Consider the following 24,179-nt stretch of genomic DNA (forward strand, 5'->3'; position numbering starts at 1 on the left):
GATTAATTTTAAAGAGATGTTTCTTTTGATAAAATAGGACATAAATCTCTCAAAAAAAATCTTTAAAAATACAGTAAAAGTTTAGTTTTTCTTTTTCTGGAATCTGTTAATTCTTTTTCTAGTTTTTTTTCATCTGTAAGAAAATTTGAAGTGGTTCCAGAATCTCACATTTAAAATCATTTTAATCTAATCATGTATTGATTATGAGCAAAATAAAATTGGCCCAGTTTACTGCTATTTTTAAACTTCATTATTGAATAATGAGAACAACCAGGGGTATAAGTAATTCTGTATTATTTTTAGATCTTTTATGACATCACTAGAAATTTGAGGTTTCTTTTAAGTGTGAAAATTATGGAAGGACTGCCTTTTTAGGCTGGTACATTTTCTTTCCTTCTATCACTGGCTATAGATAGGTAGTTGTTAAACCATTTTTATGATAAGGACTATCACAGGTGCTGGTATATTTGTCAATCTTGTACTCAAGGTTGTTTATAAAGCTATTATAGTTTGTAGATTTAAAATGAATTATATTTCTAGATGTGATTAAAGTTCTTGGGAAGTTGTCAGTACTAATTTTTACCCTATGGTAAAGTATATGTTAGACTTGGTTAGAGAAAGTTGGAGGGACCTATATTACCCCTCTGGGACACTATAAGGACAGAGATATTCTTTTAGATTTATCTCTAGGAGTCTCTGGGGTAATGTCTATACTGTCTGAAAAATAAGTGCATTTGAAGTATGTGAAGTATACAAATGAAATCAATTAACTTTTATTCTCTGTGCTATCTTTAGAAATAAATGGATACATTTTGTGCTTTGGGATGAAAAGAATTTTTTTTAATCTTTTTTTTTCTAGCAAACTAATGCAGAAAAGAATTCTTATATTCACTGTTTCAGTAAGTGTGATATTGACATTTAGTACCATCTGTTATTTGATATCTGAAATATTTTCCTAATAGTAATAGGCACAGATTGGTAATAGAGTTAAATCACCAAAAATTATACTTGAGCTTTATGCAAACCTATGATAATTAAGACAGTGTGATATTAGCATTAAGATAGGGATATAGGCCGGGCGCGGTGGCTCACGCCTGTAATCCCAGCACTTTGGGAGGCCGAGGCGGGCGGATCACGAGGTTAAGAGATCGAGCCCATCCTGGCCAACATGGTGAAACCCCGTCTCTACTAAAAATACAAAAATTAGCCAGGCGTGGCGGTGTGCGCCTGTAGTCCCAACTACTTGGGAGGCTGAGGCAGGAGAATTGCTTGAACCCGGGAGGTGGAGGTTGCAGTGAGCCGAGGTCAAGCCACTGCACTCCAGCCTGGCGACAGAGCGAGACTCCGTCTCAAAAAAAAAAAAAAAAAAAAAAAGATAGGGATATAGATCATGGAACCAAAAGGGAGAGTTCATAGACCCACACATATAAAATCAGTTGATTTTCAGCAAAGAAGTTAAGCTAATTCAGTGGTGAGAGGTGTTTTTAACAGGTATACTGGAACAACTGAATATTTATGTAGGTAAAAAATGAACCTTGACCTTTACCTCAAACCATACATTAAAATAACATAAAATGGATCATAGATCTAAATATAATCTTTGTGATCCCAAATGAGGTACAGATTTCTTAGATAAACTGAATAAAAATTATTAGACAAAATTGGTAAGTTGGGCTTCATCAAGATTTAAAAAACCAAATCTCTGCTTCTTGAAAGACATCATTAAGAATATTTAAAGGCAAGCCACAGACTGGGAGAAGATATTCTGAATATATTTATATCCGATAAAGAACTTGGATCCAAAATATATGAAGCACTCTTGTAACTAAATGATAAGACAACCCAGTTTAAAAACGGGCAAAAGATTTGAATTGATGCTTTACAAAAGTGGATTTGAAAAGATATTGGTGATTAGGGAAATACAGATTAAAACTACAATGAGATACCACTGCACACACACTAAAATGGCTACAATTAAAAACACTTGACAGTGTGGAGCAATGGTAACACTTATGGATTCCTAATAAGAGTGCAAAATAGAAAAGAGTTTTGGCAATGTCTTTTTAAGTTAAACATCTGCTTAACATATGACCTAATAATTCCACTTTTAGATATTTACCCAGGAAAAATTAAAAGATGCCCACATAAATTTGTATATGACTGTTTGTAGCGGCATTATTTATAACAGTCGAAAGTTGGAAACAACCCAAATGCCCATTAACTGAATGGATAAACAAATTGTGGTATATCCATACAATGAAATACTCAGGAATAAAAGAACTAGTTTCCATATATGCAACAACATGGATGAATCTCAGAAGTATTATACTAAGTAAAAGAAGTCAGGCACATGACAAAATAATGTTTGATTTCATTTATATGAAAACCGTAGTGACAGAAAGTACAGATTAGGGGTAGCTCAAGGCCAGGGGCTGGGGAGGGTATTGCAAAAGGACATGAAGGAATTTTTTGGATTGAAGAAAATATTCTACATCTTGATTGCAGTAGTGTTGCATGAGTGTATACAGTTATCAGAACAGACCAAATTTATCATTTGAAGTGGGTGAATGTTTAATTTAAGTAAATGATACCTTGATAAAGTTGGCGGAGGAATGAGACCGGAGAAGCTCCTCAACCTGCTGATTTAAAATTTTCTAAATAAAGTGGTTGTTGATTATTCATTTTCAAAGGGATATCTTTGAGAAAATGTGGGTGCTCCTAGGATGTGTAGTGCAGGGAAAAATATACTGTTCTTGCAGTGTAATGATTGAATTTGTCCTTTAGAGTTGTTAGAGTGCCCTTTTTTTTTTTTAATTACTAGAGTTGCTGGGTTTTTTTTAGTTAAAAGGCCAAAATGAAATTTATTATTTTTATTTTAAATTCTGGGTTTTGACCTTTATTCCAATATAGGCACAGTACCCTTGTTAATTTGGCCTTACGCTAACATGGATAATCATATTTTCTTTTCAATTTCTATCTCACAGAGTTTAACCCTGAAATTTTGCTACATTTTATGAATGATCCTCTTATATACTGGTCTTTCAAAAATTGTACAGAAAAAGTGAAAACCAATTTAGAGGCAAATAGGAAAAAAGGGATTAGAAAAACCTATACTTAATTAGATTGAGGTTTTAGAATAGTAAATATATTTTCAGAAGTACTGGTATTGTCCTGGTTTTTCCCATAACTTGTGTATTTTTCTGATTTGGCGGTCAGCCCTCTCCACCATCCTTCTCCCATTATCACAATTTCTTCATTTGAGAATGAAGGTGAAGGGAATTTTAATGTCTTTTCCTTAAATATTTTTGATGAATCTCCTTAAAGTGTGCTTTAAAATCTTTGGTGGAAAGAGAGTCTACATTATCATTAGTACTCCTATTGTTTTATCGTTTTTAAGATAGACTTTCTTTTACATTTAAACATCCCTGCAGCTGGGCTTTGTCTAGCAGTGCACCACCTAGAATTAAAGTTGAGTTCTTTCAGAGAGGATTTGCTTTCATTTCTTTTGGCAACCTGGGGAAAATATCAGCCATCCTGGTAGCATAAATTGAGAGCACAACCTACAGCTACAAGACTGACTTATTCAAATTCTCAGGGGGAGATTTTCTCCCACCCTGGACTCTGTGCAAAATAGAAAAGAGATGTACAGTTAAGGCTGAGATGTACAGATTTCTTTGTGCAGCCTTCTATGTTGCCAGATATATTTCTCCTATATCCTCGTATTATGAGTATAGCCCTTTTGATATCCTAGCTTTATGTGGAATCTCCTACTAGGCTCTGACTTGGCATTCCCCCTCCCCTCCCCGCTTTTTTTTGAGACAGAGTCTTGCTCTGTCTCCAGGCTGGAGTGTAGTGGCGAGATCTCAGAAATTCGCCTCACAGGTTCAAGTGATTCTCCTGCCTCAGCCTCCCAAGGTGTGCACTACCATGCCTAGCTAATTTTTGTATTTTTAGTAGAGATGGGGTTTCACCATTTTGGCCAGGATGGTCTCAATCATTTGACCTCGTGATCGCAAAGTGCTGTGATTACAGGCATGAGCCACCACACCTGGCCATTTTTCCTCTTTTCTTACTAGTATATAATATGGGTACGTTTTACAATTGATGGCATTTTAAATATTAATCATCTTAAATTTTGTTGTATATATTTCTCCATACTGACTTTTCTTTGGAACTTTTGAATATTGAGTACATGAGTGAATAAAATGAGTATTATAATTAATTCATGTTTTATTTTATAAGTCATAACTCATTTGTTCAGATTTTTAGTGTCTGTGCTGCTGAAGCGAAGCACTGTTCAGATTTTTAATGCACAGGCTGCTGTTCTCTTGACACAATCTGGTAAACAAAATGTATCCCTCTTGATGTTTCTCAGAGAAAATGTTAAAACAAATTAGTAAGAAGTTATTGGTTGATTTTATGAAAGAAAGTTAATACTACTAGATGTCTGTTGTTTTTAGAATCTAACCCAAAATTTCTTGTTGTGTATGTATGTCCATGATATTTGAACTTTGAATTTTTAAGAATCCATTTCATAAAGTTATTACCTATAATATATTTTATATCATTAAACATACTTTTTATGAAGGATGGAGACATAATGGAAGATGAGATCTTCCTATTACTCTTTTGTAATAACAGCTTTATTGAGATGCAATTCACATACCATTCAATTCACCTTTTTTAAGCATACAATTTGGTGGTTTTAGTATATTCGCAGAGTTGTGCAACAAATACCACTATCTAATTTTAGAACATTTCATTACTCCCACAAGAAACCCTGTACCCATTAGCAGAAACTCCTCGGTTCCCTCCTCCCCACAGCCTCTGGCAACCACAAACTCCTATTAAATTTCTAGTTTAAGCTTAATTTTTAGTTCAGTTAAATATTGTGTCTGCTATTACAACGCCCTATGTTAGGTATTGAGAAGATTATAAATCCTGGTCTCAAAGTTTATAATAAAGTAAAGAATAAGAGAACTACCATATTTTATGTATGAGACAATATATAGTAAGTGTCAAAATAGAGAATTTTGAATATTTAAACCTCTCACTTGGGTCACAGCTTTATAGAATTTTAGTTGTTGATGCAAAAGTAATAGACCCAGAGACATTACTGTCACATAGTACTGTGGCACAACCAGAATATTAATAGTTCCTTGACAAAATTACTTGAGATCCAGGGTCTTGAATAATTAGAGGTAACTGAGTGGTCCTTTTAAGTATAGGGAAAACAATATAAACAAAGCCTTAGGGCATATTTAGGAAATAGCAAGTAGCTGGCTTTGATTACTAGAGCTAAAGGTGCATGATGTGGCACAACATAATATCAAACTGATTTTGACAAAATGGTGAAAGGTTTTGAACTTGAAGATCCAAGAATTTGCAATTTATTAACTGGGTGAGTAGTGAGCGATGACTAAAGGTTCTTAAGAGAGTGATGTGATTGGATCTAGGCTTTAGGACAGTGCTTCTCAAATGATCTGTGAGGGGAGGACCAGTATATAAACAACTTTTTTCCAGTCCGTTTCAAATGGACATGTTTAGAAAATAAAAATGAATTACAAGAAAAATGAAGACACAAAATGTAAGCCTACCTTTTTATTACTACATTCAACAAACAAAATTTCTCTGTCAAATTACTATAAAAGTTTCTTAAGACTTAAAATTTCTGTATGTGTCATATCATGAGTTAGTAGCAAATGTTCATAAGCTAGCCTTGGTCTGTGGACCACACTTTTAGTAGCACTACTTTAAAGCAATTAATTTGGCATTAGTGTGAGGGCAGAGCAATTGGGAGATGATTGCTGGACTAATGAGGACCTGGACATGTTGTTAGCTCTGTGAATTGAATGGAAGATTGGATTCCAGAGACATTTGGTAATTTAAATGAAGGCACATGAGATGATTGGATGTGGATTTGAAGAAGACGAAGAAAGAATCAAAAGATAATAACTAGATTTTAAGCTTGAATGGGAAAATGGGAGTGCCAGTAGCAGAAGTAGGAACTAGTTTGGAGATAGGGTTTTCAACAAAAAATCCACATTATAGCATTTTGTATTAAGTAAAAATATACATATATACAGACACATACTTTTTAGTTTATAATTTCAATTTGTCCTCTCAAAAAGCACTTGTAACTTTTTCTTTTCTTGATTGTAGCAAATTTTGAATGTGTAATTATGCAAACCCATAAGGAAACCAGATGCCCAAGAAGATTTTATACTTGAATCCTTAGTCTCATTTGTTGTTGCAGTAACTGTCATTGGGCACTTGGCCAGGAAATTGTGACTCCTAGGCAATGGGAGGAGTTACAGATAAAGTTCACCATTGCCAAAGAAATTCTATTCCAAATGGATTTGTGTGGAGCAACAGTGATATCCAATGACAAGTTAAATTAGACACAGAGGTGTTTTCTCCAGCACTGTCTCGGAAGATACATGATTTTGAAAGGCCTGTTACAGACTAAGCTTCTTGAAGTTAAGTCACAAAAAAACTATACTAGGGACTTTACGAAGAATTTTGTTATGTGACTTCAAGAACTAGTTGACTCAGATAGTTTCACACTTTTCAAAACGGCAACCAGTGACAGATGAGGTAATGCTGCTTTGAATTACAAGTTAAATCTCAAAGATTGCTATTTACAAAATTAAAATTTAATAAATTGCATGTTCATGTTACTCAAGTGTGAGAATATTAGATCCCTATTCCTAAAGCACATTATATTAATGACTTTATTTCTTATGGTTAATATTTATATTTACTTGGATAGAGTTTATTCAGGTTTCATGTCTTAACTGCTGTGGGATATGATATTCAAAGCTGTTATGTTTGTCTTTATTATCGAAATCTGTGCTTGGTTTTTTAGTGTTCCTGTCACCTAGAAATTGTTTTTCTTGTTAGTGCTCAAATCTGCAACTTACAAATGACTTAGTATGTTGGAATTGCTGGTTAATTGTGCTTTAAGACTGGATGCTTAGTTTAGTCATGCTTTCTGGGGTGGCAAGTTTGTGCTTTTTTAAAAGCAAACTTTGGGAAATTAATTTCGCAGATATGTTGAAGCTCTTGAACACCGGGTGGAGTATGTTCCACTTGTTAATAATTTAGAAATGTGACACCGTAAACTGGCATTGGCAAAGGTACAGTTAAGGTCCTGAGACCAACAGAAATTTTTGGATTCCTCAAGCAGATGAATCTTTTTGTTTTGAAATGTGCGATGGGGCAGTGGGCCAGCCTTGTAATTGATACAGTACCTTTTAGTTGATATAGTACCTAACACTTTGTTTTGCTGTAACCCCAGTGAAGAATAGTCATTAGTTTGAGGCCAAGAGATTAGTTTCTCTTGAAGACTATATCCTGGAGACATGGTATTTCATGTTTAAGTCTGCCTCTATGCTGAAGTCAGTGCATACTTTAAGCATTTGGGTGTTTATTATTTTTGTAAACCATGGACTATATAGCCAAATAACTATATTTGGCTTATTGCAGTTCTCTATAATACAGCTATTCTATTTTACCATTATAGCTTTGCTTATGCACTTTAGATATTCATACAACAAATTAGATTTAATTCCATATTGCCCCTCCCCTCATGTTTTCTAGCCTAAATTAGGGAAAGAAAAGGAAAGATGAGACTATATATAAGGCTTTTCATTTTTATAAATATAATAGAAATGAATTGGGGGAGACAGGAGTGATTTTAAGTTCAGGAATTGCTTTTGTAGTTATGAGTATTTACTTTGAATGAAAATGAAAAGATAAAGGACATTTGGTAGAACTTATTAGGAAAACATCTTATTTCCTAATATTAGACTCTTATAAAGTCTGTCTTAGCTCTTTCTGCTTCCTAAAGAACAGCTTCTATGACATATGTCAGAAAATGGTATTTGCTTTGTAGTAGACAATGAATGTGTTGATTGAATAGTTAATGTGATTAGGTTAAAGAGGAGAGAAGTGCAATTCGATGGCTAATTTAGCAGTGATTAATTTTGGCAAAACCAGATTTTCATATTCCTGATATTGTTATTCCTAGAGTTTACATAGATAGTAAAGGTACATTATAATCTTTATATCCTTAAAAATATACATATGTGATAGATTTTCATGACAGTACAAACTTAATCACTTTTCTAACAAAGAAGCTGGTACTTGGCTCGGGATTGTTGATAGTTTCTTTCCATCTTAAGCACTGATTGAGTGACATTAGCAGGAAAATCTCTTTTTTCCTGTGATGTTAGCTGTGCCTGAAGCCAGCTAGCATTTTTCTTCTATGAGAGTCAAAGCCATTTCTTTTATTATGTAGTTCTATATATTTCTCTCCTGGATTGTATCACAAGGGAAAACAATCTTCTTCGATCCATTCCTGCATGTATTCCCATAGAATATTTTAGGCATGTCAGCTGTTAGGGCCTGATCAAGGATTTGATCCAGTTGGCTCCCTAGCCTGAATTAAGAATCTGTTTGAAAAGTCTTCAGTAGTAACATTTAGTTTCTCAAGTTACAACCATTGTTTTGTCTTTTATCCCTGTTATACTTTCAAAAAGATTTATGTAACTGGGAAAACAAAGTAGATGCTTTTATCAGTCATAGCAGGGTGATATTTGATGAAATATTAGAAGGTGATATGTTTGGGGATTGGAGGTTGGAAGATGTTTTTGTTTGTTTGTTTGAGATAGGGTCTTGCTCTGTTGCCCAAGCTAGAGTGCAGTGGCACGATTTCAGTTCACTGCAGCCTTGACCTCCTGGGCTCAAGTGATCTTCCTGCCTCAAGCTCCTGAGTAGCTGAACTACAGGCATGTGCGGCTATGCCTGGCTAATTTTTTATTTCTTGTAGAGATAAGGTCTCACCATATTGCCCAGGCTGGTCTTAGACTCCTGGGCTCAAGCAGTCCTCCCATCTTGGCCTCCCAAAGTGCTGGGATTACAGGCATGAGCCACCACTCCTGGTCCCAAACTCCATTTAAAAAAAGACTCCAAGGCTGTCTCTACAAAGAAAAAAAAAATAAAAAGAAAAATAGCTGAGTATGGTGGTGTGTACCTGTGGTCCCAGCTACTTGGGATGCTGAGGCTGAGGTAGGAGGATAACGTGAGCCTGGGAGGTTGAGATGACAAGTGAGCCATTATCATACCACTGCACTCCAGCCTGGGCAACAGAGTAAGAACCTGTCTTGAAAATGATTAAGAAACATATATAAATTAGACATTTTAAAATGGTGAGGTAAATATCAATAAAAGATCTGATATTAACGAGTTATTTAGGTGATTGTGATTTTGATGTACACTGTAGTTTTGGGATCCACTGATCTATATCTTTTTAACTTCTTACAGTTACTTATGAAATGAAGGCAAATAAAAGGTTTGGTAATAAGAGGAGAAGCCATGCAGTTTTAACTTTCGCGACCAAGCTGAGGATCAGGTGGAAAGGATAACCTTATTTTCTTTCTCTTTTCTAGTCTTTCCTTTTCTTTTTCTTTTTGAGACAGGTACTCACTCTGTCACCCAGGCTGGAGTGCAGTGGTACAATCTTGGCTCATCGCAACCTCTCAGGCTCACGAGATCCCACTTCAGCCTCCCAAGTAGCTGGGACTTACAGGCACGTGCCACCACACCCAGCTTTTTTTTGTATTTTTTGTAGAGACGGGATTTTGCCATATTGCCTAGGCTGGTCTTGAACTCCTGTGCTCAAGCGCTCTGCCCGCCTCGGCCTCCCAGAGTACTGGGATTACAGGCGTAAGCCACTACACCCAGTACTTATTTTTAAAGATGTTTAAACCTTACCTCGAAAGACCATTATGGTGATGATCTACCATATTATTATATGTGTTTTTCCTATGTCTCCATAGTGATCTTTCTGCTTATTTCATTTACTTAAATTCTGATATTTCGGTCTTAAATGCAGCATAAAGTCCAAATTCTCTAATGTGGCATACAAAATCATCGTGATTTTGACCCCTGCTAACCTTTGATAGCTTTTATTGCTCCTTCCCCCATCCTTGCCCCTTAGAAAATCTCTTTCTGTGAAAACAGAAGCAAAACCAAAGAAAGCTTCTCAACTTCAGCCACAATAAATGATTTGTAGTTTACTGTAAACCTTTTCCTTGCTTGGTTATTTTGCATTTTCCTAATGGAAAATGACTGATTGATTAAGATTCAGTTCAAACATTTCTTCCTGACCTCTCTAAACAACTGGTACACTCTCCTCCATGTTATTTTATAGTACTTACTGAATTGCTGAAATTACTCACTTATAAGTCTCTCTCCTAGTAGGCCGAGTTCCTCAGGGATAAAGAGAGTAAATTACAATATAAGTTTAATGATGGCTGGTAGTCTTTTGTTCAATCGAAGTATCTGGTATAACAGACAGTAGCAATTTATTTAATGAATCTATATTTATGTCTTTGATGGGCTTTAAATGACTCTTGTTTATTAAATAAATTACAAATTAATAAGTTAATAACTTATAAAATCCCAAAAGTAATCTTATTTTATGGGGTCAAACTTTGAAAAGGAGAGCCTCTTCCCTGAAATATTGAATGCATGGCATTTTTAATGCCAGGACATGATACACAAATCTGTATATTTTTGTATAATATTTGATTTTATTTACTGTATGTATAAGAAAGACTTGAATAATATTTTTTAATTTTTAATTTATTTGTTACATTTTTGGGGAACAAGGTCTCACTTTCCCACCTTGGCTGGAGTGCAGTGGTGTGATCTCGGCTCACTACAGCTTTGATCTCCCAGACACAAGCAGTCCTCCTACCTCAGCCTCTCAAGTAGCTGTGACCACAGGTACACACCACCATCATACCCGGCTGATCTTTGTATTTTTTGTAGAGTTGGGGGTCTCCCCATGTTACCCAGGCTGGTCTTGAACTCTTGAGTTCAAGCCATCTGCCTGCCTCGGCCTCCCAAAATGCTACAAGTGTGAACCACTGTGCCTGGCCTTGAATAATTATTAATAGGGATTTTAATACTGATATTTAAATGAGAGGATCTAAAAGAGGCTGGGCACGGTGGCTCACGCCTGTAATCCCAGCACTTTGGGAGGCCAAGGCAGGTGGATCACCAGCAGGAGTTTGAGACCAGCCTGGCCAAAATGGTGAAACCCCGTCTCTACTAAAAATACAAAAATTAGCCGGACATGGTGGCAGGCACCTATAATCCCAGCTCCTCAGGAGGCTAAGGCAGGAGAATCGCCTGAATCCATGAGGTGGAGGTTGCAGTGAGCTGAGATTGCTCTACTGCACTCTAGGTTGAGCAACAGGGCAAGACTTGGTCTCAGAAAGAAAAAAAAAAAGAAGATCTAAAAGAGAACAAAGGAAAAGCTTCATGACATTGGTCTTGCCAGTGATTTTTTTTGGATAGGACACCAAAAGCACCTGGCAACAAAAGCAAAAACAAGTAGGACTATCTCAAACTAAAAACCTTCTTCACAGCAAAGGAAACAATAAAACAAAAAGGCAGGCCAGGTGTGGTGGCTCACGCCTGTAATCCTGGCACTTTGGGAGGCTGAGGCAGGTGGATCACAAGGTCAAGAGATTAAGACCATCCTGGCCAACATGGTGAAACCCCATCTCTACTAAAAATACAAAAATTAGTCGGGTGTGGCGGAACGTGCCTATAGTCCCAGCTACTCAGGAGGCTGAGGCAGGAGAATTGCTTGAACCTGGGAGGTGGAGGCTGCAGTAAGCCGAGATTGCACCACTGCACTCTAACCTGGGCGACAGAGTGAGACTCCATCTCAGGAAAAAAAAAAAAAAAAAGGTAGCCTATGGATTTGGAGAAACTGTTTGTGAACCATGTATCTGATAAGGGATTAATATCTAAAACACATAAGGACCTCAAACAATAGCAAAAAAAGAAATAACCTAAAAATGGGCAAAGATCCTGAATAGACATTTCTCCAAAGCAGACATGCAAATGGCTAACAGGTATTTGGAAAGGTGCTTAGCATCATTAATCATCAGGGAAGTACAAATCAAAACCATAATGAGATATTTCATACCTATTAGAATGCCTTTTATCAAAAAGATAGGAAATAAATGTTGGCAAGGATGCAGTGAAAAGGGAATCCTTTTACACTATTTTTTTTTTTTTTTTTGAGATGGAGTTTCGCTCTTGTTACCCAGGCTGGAGTGCAATGGCGTGATCTCGGCTCACCGCAACCTCTGCCTCCTGGTTTCAGGCAATTCTCCTGCCTCAGCTTCCTGAGTAGCTGGGGTTACAGGCACGCGCCACCATGCCCAGCTAATTTTTTGTATTTTTAGTAGAGACGGGGTTTCACCATGTTGACCAGGATGGTCTTGATCTCTTGACCTCGTGATCCACCCGCCTTGGCCTCCCAAAGTGCTGGGATTACAGGTGTGAGCCACCACGCCCGGTCCCCTTTTAAACTATTGATGGCAATGCATATTGATGCTGCCACTGTGGAAAGTGCTGTAGAGCTTCCTAAAGAAATTGAAAATAGACCTGCCATATGACCCAGCAATTCTTCTGGTTGTATGTCTACGGGAAATAAAATCACTACTTTGTAAAGAGATCTGCACTCCCATGTTCATTGCAACATTATTTACAATAGCCAGGAGATGGAAAAAAAACAAAATATCTCTCTATGGGCTGAATGAATGGATAAAGAAATTGTGGTGTATATATACACACAGTGGAATATTTAGCCTTAAAAAAGGAGATTCTACCATTTGCAACACCATGGATGAACCTAGAAGACATTATGCTAAGTGAAAAAAGCCAGACACACAAAAAAATACTGCATGAGTTCACATGTGGAATCTAAAAAGCAATCAAAAAACGAAACCATACAAACAAAGAGCAAAACAGTGATTGGAGGCCAGGCATGGTGGCTCATGCCTGTAATCCCAGGACTTTGAGAGACTGTGGTAGGAGGATTGCTTGAGAGCAGGAGTTCAAGACCAGCCTGAGCAATATAGGTGAGACTCTGTCTCTACCAAAAATAAAAAATTAGCCAGGCTTCGTGACATGTGCCTATAGTTCCTGCTACCGGGGGTGCTGAGGTGAGAGGATCTCCTGAGTCTAGAAGGCTGAGGCTGCAGTGAGTTGTGATTGCACCACTGCACTCTAGCCTGGGTGACAGAGTGACTCTGTCTCAAAAAACTAAAACAAAACAGTGTTGGGGAAGGATGGAAAGATGTAGATCAAAGGGTATGAAGTTGCAGTTATGTTGGATGAGTAAGTCTAAGAGATCTAATGTATCGAGACCATCCTGATCAACATGGTGAAACCCCGTCTCTACTAAAAATACAAAAAATTAGCTGGGCATGGTGGCGCATGCCTGTAATCCCAGCTACTCAGGAGGCTGAGGCAGGAGAATTGCTTGAACCCAGGAGGTGGACGTTGCGGTGAGCCGAGATCACGCCATTGCACTCCAGCCTGGGTAACAAGAGCGAAACTCCATCTCAAAAAAAAAAAAAAAAAGAGATCTAATGTATAGCATGAGGACTATATTTAATAATACTGTATTATATGCTGGTAATTTGCCAAGACAGTAGATTTTAAGTACTTGTACCACAAAGAAAGAAAGGTAACTATATGGGATAATGGGTATGTTAATTTGTTTGACTGTATTAATCATTTCACTGTGTATATGTGTATCAAGATAAGTATATCAGACAGCATGTTGTATTATACATCTTAGTATATAATTTAAAAAGTTTAAACAATTGGTTGGAAAAATGAGAAAATCTAGAACAATAGCCAAATAACTTTATTAAACTTGAGAATTTATTTTTCAGTGTTAATTGAGATATTATTTTTTATTCTTTTCTATAGGGTGTTTGTGAATCGAAGCTTAGCCATGGAAAAGATAAAGTGTTTTGGTTTTGATATGGATTACACCCTTGCTGGTGAGTAGCAATTTCTGATTGCTTAAGAACTGCTGCTTTGGGTATAACACAGTGGATTTGCAGTAGGCAGTTCAATAAACATTTGCTGACTTAATCATGTATTTGGCTGCCAGAAGCTTTCATTGTCAGGCTGCTTCCACTAAGAGTTGTGAATATTGAAATTATCAGATATCCTTGAGATATGGCTCATGAGTTTTTACACATAGAACAAGTAGTAAATTTTACTATTTTAGAGACCCTGGTAAGAAATTATATGGTAAAATCATACATTGATATGTATATTTGGGCATTTTTGACTTTTACTCTTAACCATTCTTTAGCTATGAGATTTTGTATCTCTTACTCTGCCACAGATGAACTTTTATCAGTTAAAAATTTTAATATGTTATTCTTTTTTTTTTTTTTTTGAGACAGAATTTCACTTTTGTCATCCAGGCTAGAGTGCAATGACCACCATGTCCAGCCAATATGCTGTTCTTAACACAGATGTGAAAGGTGTTTATTTTCCATTGGAATGATTGCACACATAATACGTATAAGGCTTTTTAAAAACGAGAGCCGTGGTTGTAAAAAAAAAATGAGTTCATGTCCTTGACAGGGATATGGATGAAGCTGGAAGCCATCATTCTCAGCAAACTAACACAGGAACAGAAAACTGAACACCACATATTCTTACTCATAAGTGGGAGTTGAACAATGAGAACACATGAACATAGGAAGGGGAACATCACACATTGGGGCCTGTTGTGGGGTGGGGAGCAAAGGGAAAGAGATCATTAGGACAAATGCCTAATGCATGTGCGGCTTAAAACCTAGATGACGGGTTGATAGGTGCAGCAAACCACCATGGTACATGTATACCTATGTAACCTGCATGTTCTGCACATGTATCCCAGAACTTAAAAAAACACAAATGAAAAACTCAGAGATGTACTAGGGTTGCTTTACGGCACCTAGCATATATGCAGGAATTTAGCCAGTCTTCCCAATGGTCAATTGCAATTATATGGAGGACTGGGCAAGAAGTCATTGAAACTACATGACAAATATGGAAAAGATGAACTTCTTTAACTTGTAGAATCTTATAGTCTGTATAGATGTTTTCATCAGCATGTTTTGTCTTTATGAGGATGTGGGACATTGGATACCATCTCATGGTCTCTTATTTATGTAAACTTTGTGTTTAAGTTTCCACATCCTTTTTTATTAAATACATTATATGGCTTTTAAAACCAAACAAACAAAAAACTAGAGCCATTAGCTTTATTCATTATCCCATAGTCCTTAAAACCAGCACTGTGCTATTTTTCCCTTCCTCCTCTAAGATATATTTGAAAGAGTCAATGTATTAATCAGTAGTTATAACATCTTTTCAGAACTTAGTAAAATATTTTCAATCTGGTGAAAATATTTAAGAAGTAGTAGGGTTGAGAGGTCAAGTTGAGCATATGTGCTTGCACATATGTGCTTGTATAGTTTCACAAGCATGTGTGTGAACTAGAGCTAATGGCTCTAGTTTCAGACAGAATCTTTCAGAAATTATCTCTAAAAAATTTTCTATTGGCCAGGCGCGGTGGCTCACGCCTGTAATCCCAGCACTTTGGGAGGCCGAGGTGGGTGGATCACGAGGTCAAGAGATCGAGACTGTCCTGGTCAACATGGTGAAACCCCGTCTCTACTAAAAATACAAAAAATTAGCTGGGCATGGTGGCGCGTGCCTGTAATCCCAGCTACTTAGGAGGCTGAGGCAGGAGAATTGCCTGAACCCAGGAGGCGGAGGTTGCGGTGAGCCGAGATCGCGCCATTGCACTCCAGCCTGGGTAACAAGAGCGAAACTCCGTCTCAAAAAAAAAAAAAAATTTTCTATTTACACAAAAACCTTAAAATGTATAAAGAGACTTCTTCAGGAACTATTTATAAAACAGTATTAGGAAACCAGTTTCCACCTCAAATTAGACAAATCGCAGTTTGACATTCAATTTAGGCTACAAATTAAATGAATGATATGTGTTCAAAAATGAAAATATGGGAGTATTTGCCACATAGATATGGCCATGATTTTTTTTACCAAACAAGTACTACATTAAAAATACACAGTTCTTGATTTGAATTTTTTTCTTCTCCATACTCTTAGTCATTTATTTGTTTTTCTATTGCCTTATGTTTATTTTTGCAGCATTTAATATTTTCCTAATTTGTCACAGACACTTTTAGGAGCACTTGTTAGAAAGTAGTGGAGAGCACTATACTTTCTCAATGTAGATATGTTCAAATGGGGAGAAAATCCTACAGTCTCTTCTTTTAAGAATTCTAGCCTTCAGCCAGGTGTGGTGGCTCAGGCCTGTAATCCCAGCACTTTGGGAGGCTGAGGTGGGCGGACCACGAGGTCAGGCAATCAAGACCATCCCGGCTAACACGGCGAAACCCCATCTCTACTAAAGATATAAAAAATTAGCTGGGCCTGGTGGCACATGCCTGTAGTCCCAGCTACTCAGGAGACTGAGGCAGGAGAATCGCTTGAACCTGGGAGGCGGAGGTTGCAGTGAGCTGAGATTGCGCCACTGCGCTCCAGCCTGGGTGACAGAGTGAGACGCCATCTCAATTAAAAAAATAATAATAATAATAATTCTAACTCTCTAGGGAAAGGAATGGTGAGATAATGTGGCCGCTGAGACTGTCTAAAGGAGAAATAGAAGTTAATGGGGTCAAAAAGTGACAAACATTTTTCCCTTGGTTATTAAGACAATCTCATTACATTGAAATAGTTCAATTCAGTGAGTATTTATTGAGAATCTACAATGTGCCTGGCACATTTTGTTACTGAAAACTGAGGTAATACATTTTCCCATAGAATAATGAAAAAATAAACTATTTTGTGTATTGAAAAAGTCACTGAATCAGCCGGGTGCAGTGGCTCATGCTTATAATCCCAGCACTTTGGGAGGCTGAGGCAGGCGGATTACTTGAGGTCAGGAGTTCGAGACAAGCTTGCCCAACAGAGTGAAACCCCATCTCTACCAAAAAATACAAAAATTAGTTGGGCGTGGTGGTGGTGTGTGCCTGTAGTCTCAGCTGCTTAGGAGGCTGAGGTGGGAGAATTGCTTGAACCCGGGAGGCAGAGGTTGCAGTGAGCTGAGATCCTGCTGCCACTGCACTCCAGCCTGGGCAACAGAGTGCGACTGTCTCACACACACACAAAAAAAAAAATTAACTGAATCTGTCTCTAAACTTTAATGTACCTTATGATTTCTTTTTCTTCTTCCTTTTGGTTTTGTTCTTTTGAGACAGAGTCTTTCTCTGTCACTAGGCTGTAGTGCAGTGGCGTGATCTTGGCTCATGGAACCTCTGCCTCTTGGGTTCAAGCATTTCTCCTGCTTCAGCCTCCTGAGTAGCTGGGACTACAGGTGAGAGCCATCACGCCCAGCTAATTTTTGTATTTTTAGTAGAGATGGGGTTTCACCATGTTGGCCAGGATGGTCTCAATCTCTTGACCTTGTGATCCACCCACCTTGGCCTCCTAAGGTGCTGGGATTACAGGCCTGAGCCACTGCACCTGGCAGATTTCTTCTTTTTACTCTTGTGTTTTGCAATGCCACTTCGTATTTTAATGCTTTCTCCTAGTCTAGACACAAATATACTTTGTGTATATTTAACAGTAACTGTTAATATTTATTAAATAATTATTATATGCCAGGCCTTGTTCCAATTGCTTTACATAGATTATCTCATTTAATACTTGGATTCTGTCATTCACATCTGTTACCTAATATTTACAGAAACCCTATGAATCACTTACTGCTATCATCTCCATTTTACATATAACACTGCGACATTATATACTTTGTCCAAGGACATTTAGTTACGATGCAGCTGAACCAAGATTCAAACCTAAGCATGCATGTATGTATAGGTATGTAATGTTTAAATTATCATTTTGGATAATGAAAGTTTATTGAGATTTTCATATAAATAGAAACAGATAGTTTTTTAGTCTGTTTTCACGCTGCTGATAAAGACATACTTGAGACTGGGAAATTTACAAGAGTTTTTTTTTGTTTGTTTGAGATGGAGTCTTGCTCTGTCATCCAGGCTGGAGTGCGATGGCGCGATCTTGGCTCACTGCAACCTCCACCTCCTGGGTTCAAGCAATACTCCTGCCTCAGCCTCCTGAGTAGCTGGGATCACAGGCATCTGCCACCGTGCCCAGCTAATTTTTGCATTTTTGGTAGAGACAGAGTTTCTCTATGTTGGCCAGACTGGTCTCAAACTCCTGACCTTGGGTGATCTGCCCACCTTGGCTTCCCAAAGTGCTGGGATTACAAGTGTGTGCCACTGCGCCCAACCAGAAAGAGGTTTAATGGATTTATAGTTCCAAGTGGCCAAGGAGGCCCTACAATCATGGCAGAATGTGAAAAGCATGTCTCACATGGCAGCAGTAGACAAGAGAAGAGAGCTTGTGCAGGGAAATTCCCCTTTAAAAACCATCAGATCTCGTCAGACTTATTCACTATTATAAGAACATGGGAAAGACCTACCCGCATGATTCAGTTACCTCCCACTGGGTCCTTCCCAAAACATGTGTGAATTCAAGATGAGATTTTGGTGCGGACACAGCCAAACCATAGCATTCTGCCTCTAGCCCCTACCAAATCTCTTGTCCTCACATTTCAAAACCAATTGTGCCTTCCCAACAGTACCCCAAAGTCTTAACTCATTTCAGCATTAACTCAGAAGTTCAGAGTTCATTATCTCATCTGAGACAAGGCAAGTCCCTTCTGCCTATGAGCCTTTAAAATCAAAAGGAAGTTACTTACTTTCTAGATACAATGGGGTTACAGGCATTGAGTAAATATAGCAATTTCAAGTGGGAGAAATTGGCCAAAACAGAGGGGCTACAGGCCCCATGCAAGTCTGAAATCCAGTGGGGCAGCCAAATCTTAAAGCTCCAAAATGATCTCTTTTGACCCTGTGTCTCATATCCAGGTCACATTGATAAAAGAGGTAGGCTTCCATGGTCTTGGGCAGCTCCACCTCTGTGGCTTTGCAGGGTACAGCCTCCCTCCCAGCTGCTTTCACGGGTTGATGTTGAGCGTCTGCAGCTTTTCCAGGTGCACAGTGCAAGCTGTCAGTGGATCTACCGTTCTGGGGTCTGGAGGAGAGTGACCCTCTGGAGGAGGTTTTCCATGAGAGCCCCGCCCCTGCAGCAAACTTCTGCCTGTAGATCCAGGCGTTTCCATATGTCCTCTGAAATCTAGGTGGAGGTTCCCAAACCCCAATTCTTGACTTCTGTGCACTCGCAGGCTCAACACCACATGGAAGGTGCCAAGGCTTGAGGCTTGTACCTCTGAAGCCACAACCCAAACTGTGTTGCCCCTTTCAGCTATGGCTGGGGCAGCTGGGACTCAGGGGACTAAGTCCCTAGGCTGCATAGAGCATGGCGACCCTGGGCTTGGCTGGTGAAACCACTTATTCCTCCGAGGCCTCTGGGCCTGTGGTGGGAGGGCTGCCATGAAGACCTCTGACATGCCCTGGAGACATTTTCCCCATTGTCTTGGTGATTAATATTAGGCTCCTCCTTACTTCTGCAGCCAGCTTGAATTTCTCCTCAGAAAATGGGTTTTTCTTTTCTATTGCTTTGTCAGGCTGCAAATTTTCAGAATTTTTTTTTTATTGCATTTTAGGTTTTGGGGTACATGTGAATAACATGTAAGACTGTTGCATAGGTACACACATGGCAGTGTGATTTGCTGCCTTCCTCCTCATCACCTATATCTGGCATTTCTCCCCATGCTCTCTCTCCCCAACTCCCCACCCCCTGCTGTCCCTCCTGTATTTCCCCCCTGACAGACCCCAGTGTGTGATGCTCCCCTCCGTGTGTCCAACTATTCTCATAGTTCAATACCCATCTATGATCAAGAACATGCGGTGTTTGATTTTCTGTTCTTGTGTCAGTTTGCTGAGAATGTTGGTTTCCAGGTTAATCCATGTCCCTACAAAGGACACAAACTCATCATTTTTTATGGCTGCATAGTATTCCATGGTGTATATGTGCCACATTTTCCCTGTCTAGTCTATCATTGATGGGCATTTGGATTGGTTCCAGGTCTTTGCTATTGTAAACAGTGCTACAGTGAACATTCGTGTGCATGTGTCATTACGATAGAACGATTTATAATCCTTTGGATATATACCCAGTAATGGGATTGCTGGGTCAAATGGAATTTCTATTTCTAGTCCTTGAGGAATTGCCACACTGTCTTCCACATGGTTGAACTAATTTACACTCCCACCAACAGTGTAAAAGTGTTCCTATTTATCCACATCCTCTCCAGCATCTGTTGTTGCCAGATTTTTTAATGATCGCCATTCTAACTGGCATGAGATGGTTATCTCAGTGTAGTTTTTTTTTTTTTTTTTTGAGACGGAGTTTCGCTCTTGATACCCAGGCTGGAGTGCAATGGCGCGATCTCGGCTCACCACAACCTCCGCCTCCTGGGTTCAGGTAATTCTCCTGCCTCAGCCTCCTGAGTAGCTGGGATTACAGGCACGCGCCACCGTGCCCAGCTAATTTTTTGTATTAGTAGAGATGGGGTTTCACCATGTTGACCAGGATGGTCTCGATCTCTTGACCTCGTGATCCACCCGCCTCGGCCTCCCAAAGTGCTGGGATTACAGGCTTGAGCCACCGCGCCCGGCCCCTCAGTGTAATTTTGATTTGCATTTCTCTAATGACCAGTGATGATGAGCATTTTTTCATATGTTTGTTGGCCAAATGTATGTCTTCTTTTGTAAAGTGTCTGTTCGTATCCTTCGCCCACTTTTGAATGGGCTTGTTTGTTTTTTTCTTGTAAATCTGTTTTAGTTCTTTGTAGATTCTGGATATCAGCCCTTTGTGAAATGGGTAGATTACAAAAATTTTTTCCCATTCTATTGGTTGCCGATTCACTCTAATGACTGTTTCTTTTGCCGTGCAGAAGCTGTGGAGTTTGATTAGGTCCCATTTATCTATTTTGGCTTTTGTTGCCAATGCTTTTGATGTTTTGGTCATGAAGTCCTTGCCTACACCTGTGTCCTGAATGGTTTTGCCTAGATTTTCTTCTAGGGTTTTTATGGTGTTAGGTCTTATGTTTAAGTCTTTAATCCATCTTGAGTTAATTTTAGTGTAAGGTGTCAGGAAGGGGTCCAGTTTCTGCTTTCTGCACATGGCTAGCCAGTTTTCCCAGCACCATTTATTAAACAGGGAATCCTTTCACCATTGCTTGTTTTTGTCAGGTTTGTCAAAGATCAGATGGTTGTAGATGTGTGGTGTTGCCTCCGAGGCCTCTGTTCTGTTCCATTGGTCTATATCTCTGTTTTGGTACCAGTACCATGCTGTTTTGATTACTGTAGCCTTGTAGTATAGTTTGAAGTCCGGTAGTGTGATGCCTCCACTTTGTTCTTTTTGCTTAGAATTGACTTGGCTATGCGGGCTCTCTTTTGGTTCCATATGAAGTTTAAGGTGGTTTTTTCCAGTTCTTTGAAGAAGGTCATTGGTAGCTTGATGGGGATAGCGTTGAATCTGTAAATTACTTTGTGCAGTATGGCCATTTTCATGATATTGATTCTTCCTAACCATGAGCATGGACTGTTTCTCCATCTGTTTGTGTCCTCTTTTATTTCGTTGAGCAGTGGTTTGTAGTTCTCCTTGAAGAGGTCCTTTACGTTCCTTGTTAGTTGTATTCCTAGGTATTTTATTCTCTTTGTAGCAATTGTGAATGGCAGTTCGTTCTTGATTTGACTCTCTTTAAGTCTGTTATTGGTGTATAGGAATGCTTGTGATTTTTGCACATTGATTTTGTATCCTGAGACTTTGCTGAAGTTGCTTATCAGTTTCAGGAGATTTTGGGCTGAGACGATGGGGTCTTGTAAATATACAATCATGTCATCTGCAAATAGAGGCAATTTGACTTCCTCCTTTCCTATTTCAGTACCCTTTATTTCTTTTTCTTGCCTGATTGCTCTGGCTAGAACTTCCAATACTATATTAAATAGGAGTGGTGAGAGAGGGCATCCTTGTCTAGTGCCACATTTCAAAGGGAATGCTTCCAGTTTTTGCCCATTCAGTATGATATTGGCTGTTGGTCTGTCATAAATAGCTTTTATTATTTTGAGATACGTTCCATCAATACCTAGTTTATTGAGGGTTTTTAGCATAAAGGACTGTTGAATATTGTCAAAGGCCTTCTCTGCATCAACTGATAATCATGTGGTTTTTGTCTTTGGTTCTGTTTATATGGTGAATTACGTTTATAGACTTGCATATATTGAACCAGCCTTGCATCCCCAGGATGAAGCCTACTTGATCATGGTGAATAAGCTTTTTGATGTGCTGTTGCAATCAGTTTGCCAGTATTTTATTGAAGATTTTTTCCATCTATGTTCATCATGGATATTGGCCTGAAGTTTTCTTTTCTTGCTGAGTCTTTGCTGGGTTTTGGTATCAGGATGATGTTGGTCTCATAAAATGATTTGGGAAGGATTCCCTCTTTTCGGATTGTTTGGAATAGTTTCAGAAGCAATGGTACCAACTCCTCTTTGTATGTCTGGTAGAATTCGGCTGTGAACACACCTGGACCTGGGCTTTTTTTGGGTGGTAGGCTCTTAATTGCTGCCTCAACTTCTGCCCTTGTTATTCGTCTATTCAGGTTTTCGACTTCTTCCTGGTTTAGGCTTGGGAGGATGCAAGTGTCCAGGAATTTATCCATTTCTTCCAGGTTTACTAGTTTATGTGCATAGAGTTGTTTGTAATAATCTCTGATGATGGTTTGTATTTCTGTGGAATTTGTGGTGATATCCCCTTTATCATTTTTTATTGCATCTATTTGATTCTTCTCTCTTTTCTTTTTTATTAATCTGGCTAGTGGTCTGTCTATTTTGTTGACCTTTTCGAAAAACCAGCTCCTGGATTTATTGATTTTTTGAAGGGTTTTTTGCATCTCTGTCTCCTTCAGTTCTGCTCTGATCTTAGTTATTTCTTGTCTTCTGCTAGGTTTTGAGGTTTTTTTTTGATCTTACTCCTCTAGCTCTTTCAGTTTTGATGATAGGGTGTCAATTTTAGATCTTTCCTTGCTTCTCATGTGGGCATTTATTGCTATATATTTTCCTCTAGACACTGCTTTAAATGTGTCCCAGAGATTCTGGTATGTTGTGTCTTCGTTCTCGTTGGTTTTGAAGAACATCTTTATTTCTGCCTTCATTTCGTTGTTTATCCAGTCAACATTCAAGAGCCAGTTGTTCAGTTTCCATGAAGCTGTGTGGTTCTGAGTTAGTTTCTGAGTTCTAACTTGATTGCACTGTGGTCTCAGAGACTGTTTGTTAAGATTTTCATTCTTTTGCATTTCCCAAGGAGTGATTTACTTCCAATTATGTCATCAATTTTAGAGTAGGTGCGATGGAGTGCTGAGAAGAATGTATATTCTGTGGATTTGGGGTGGAGAGTTCTGTAAATGTCTATTAGGTTTGCTTGGTCCAGGTCTGAGTTCAGGTCCTGGATATCCTTGTAAATTTTCTGTCTCGTTGATCTGTCTAATATTGACAATGGGGTGTTAAAGTCTACCACTGTTATTGTGTGGGAGTCTAAGTCTCTTTGTAAGTCGTTAAGAACTTGCTTTATGTATCTGGGTGCTCCTGTATTGAGTGCATATATATTTAGGATTGTTAGCTCTTCTTGTTGCATTGATCCTTTTACCATTATGCAATTTCCTTCTTTGTCTCTTTTGATCTTTGTTGATTTAAAGTCTATTTTATCAGAGACGAGAATTGCAACTCCTGCTTTTTTTTGCTTTCCATTTCCTTGGTAAATCATCCTCCATCCGTTTATTTTGAGTCTTTGTGTATCCTTGCATGTGAGATGGGTTTCCTGGATACAGCACACCGATGGGTTTTGGCTTTTTATCTAATTTGCCAGTCTGTGCCTTTTGATTGGGGCATTTAGCCCATTTACATTTAGGGTTAATATTGTTATGTGTGAATTTGATCCTGCCATTTTGATGCTAGCCGGCTGTTTTGCCCATTAGTTGATGCAGTTTCTTCATTGTGTCAATGCTCTTTACCATTTGGTATGTTTTTGGAGTGGCTGGTGCTGGTTGTTCCTTTCTATGTTTAGTGCTTCTTTCAGGAGCTCTTGTAAAGCAGGCCTGGTGGTGATGAAATCTCTTGAGTACTTGATTGTTTGTAAAGGATTTTACTTCTCCTTCACTTATGAAGCTTAGTTTGGCTGGATATGAAATTCTGGGTTGAAAGTTCTTTTCTTTAGGG

General features: G+C 38.5%; 1 protein-coding gene across 2 annotated transcripts in view; it reads left to right on the forward strand.

Moving 5' to 3' along the window:
• NT5C2 (5'-nucleotidase, cytosolic II) overlaps positions 1-24,179 on the forward strand; it is a 111,862-nt gene that overhangs the window by 40,194 nt on the left and 47,489 nt on the right. For both annotated transcript variants that reach the window (XM_012439410.2, XM_012439413.3), the window contains exon 3: positions 13,810-13,883. In XM_012439410.2, coding sequence (XP_012294833.1) covers positions 13,810-13,883 — 74 coding nt within the window. The remainder of the gene's footprint in view (positions 1-13,809; positions 13,884-24,179) is intronic.

Source organism: Aotus nancymaae, unplaced genomic scaffold, assembly GCF_030222135.1.
Source record: "Aotus nancymaae isolate 86718 unplaced genomic scaffold, 86718_ANA_hifiasm-v0.15.2.pri h1tg000010l, whole genome shotgun sequence".
In the NCBI taxonomy this organism is placed as follows: Eukaryota; Metazoa; Chordata; class Mammalia; order Primates; family Aotidae; genus Aotus; species Aotus nancymaae.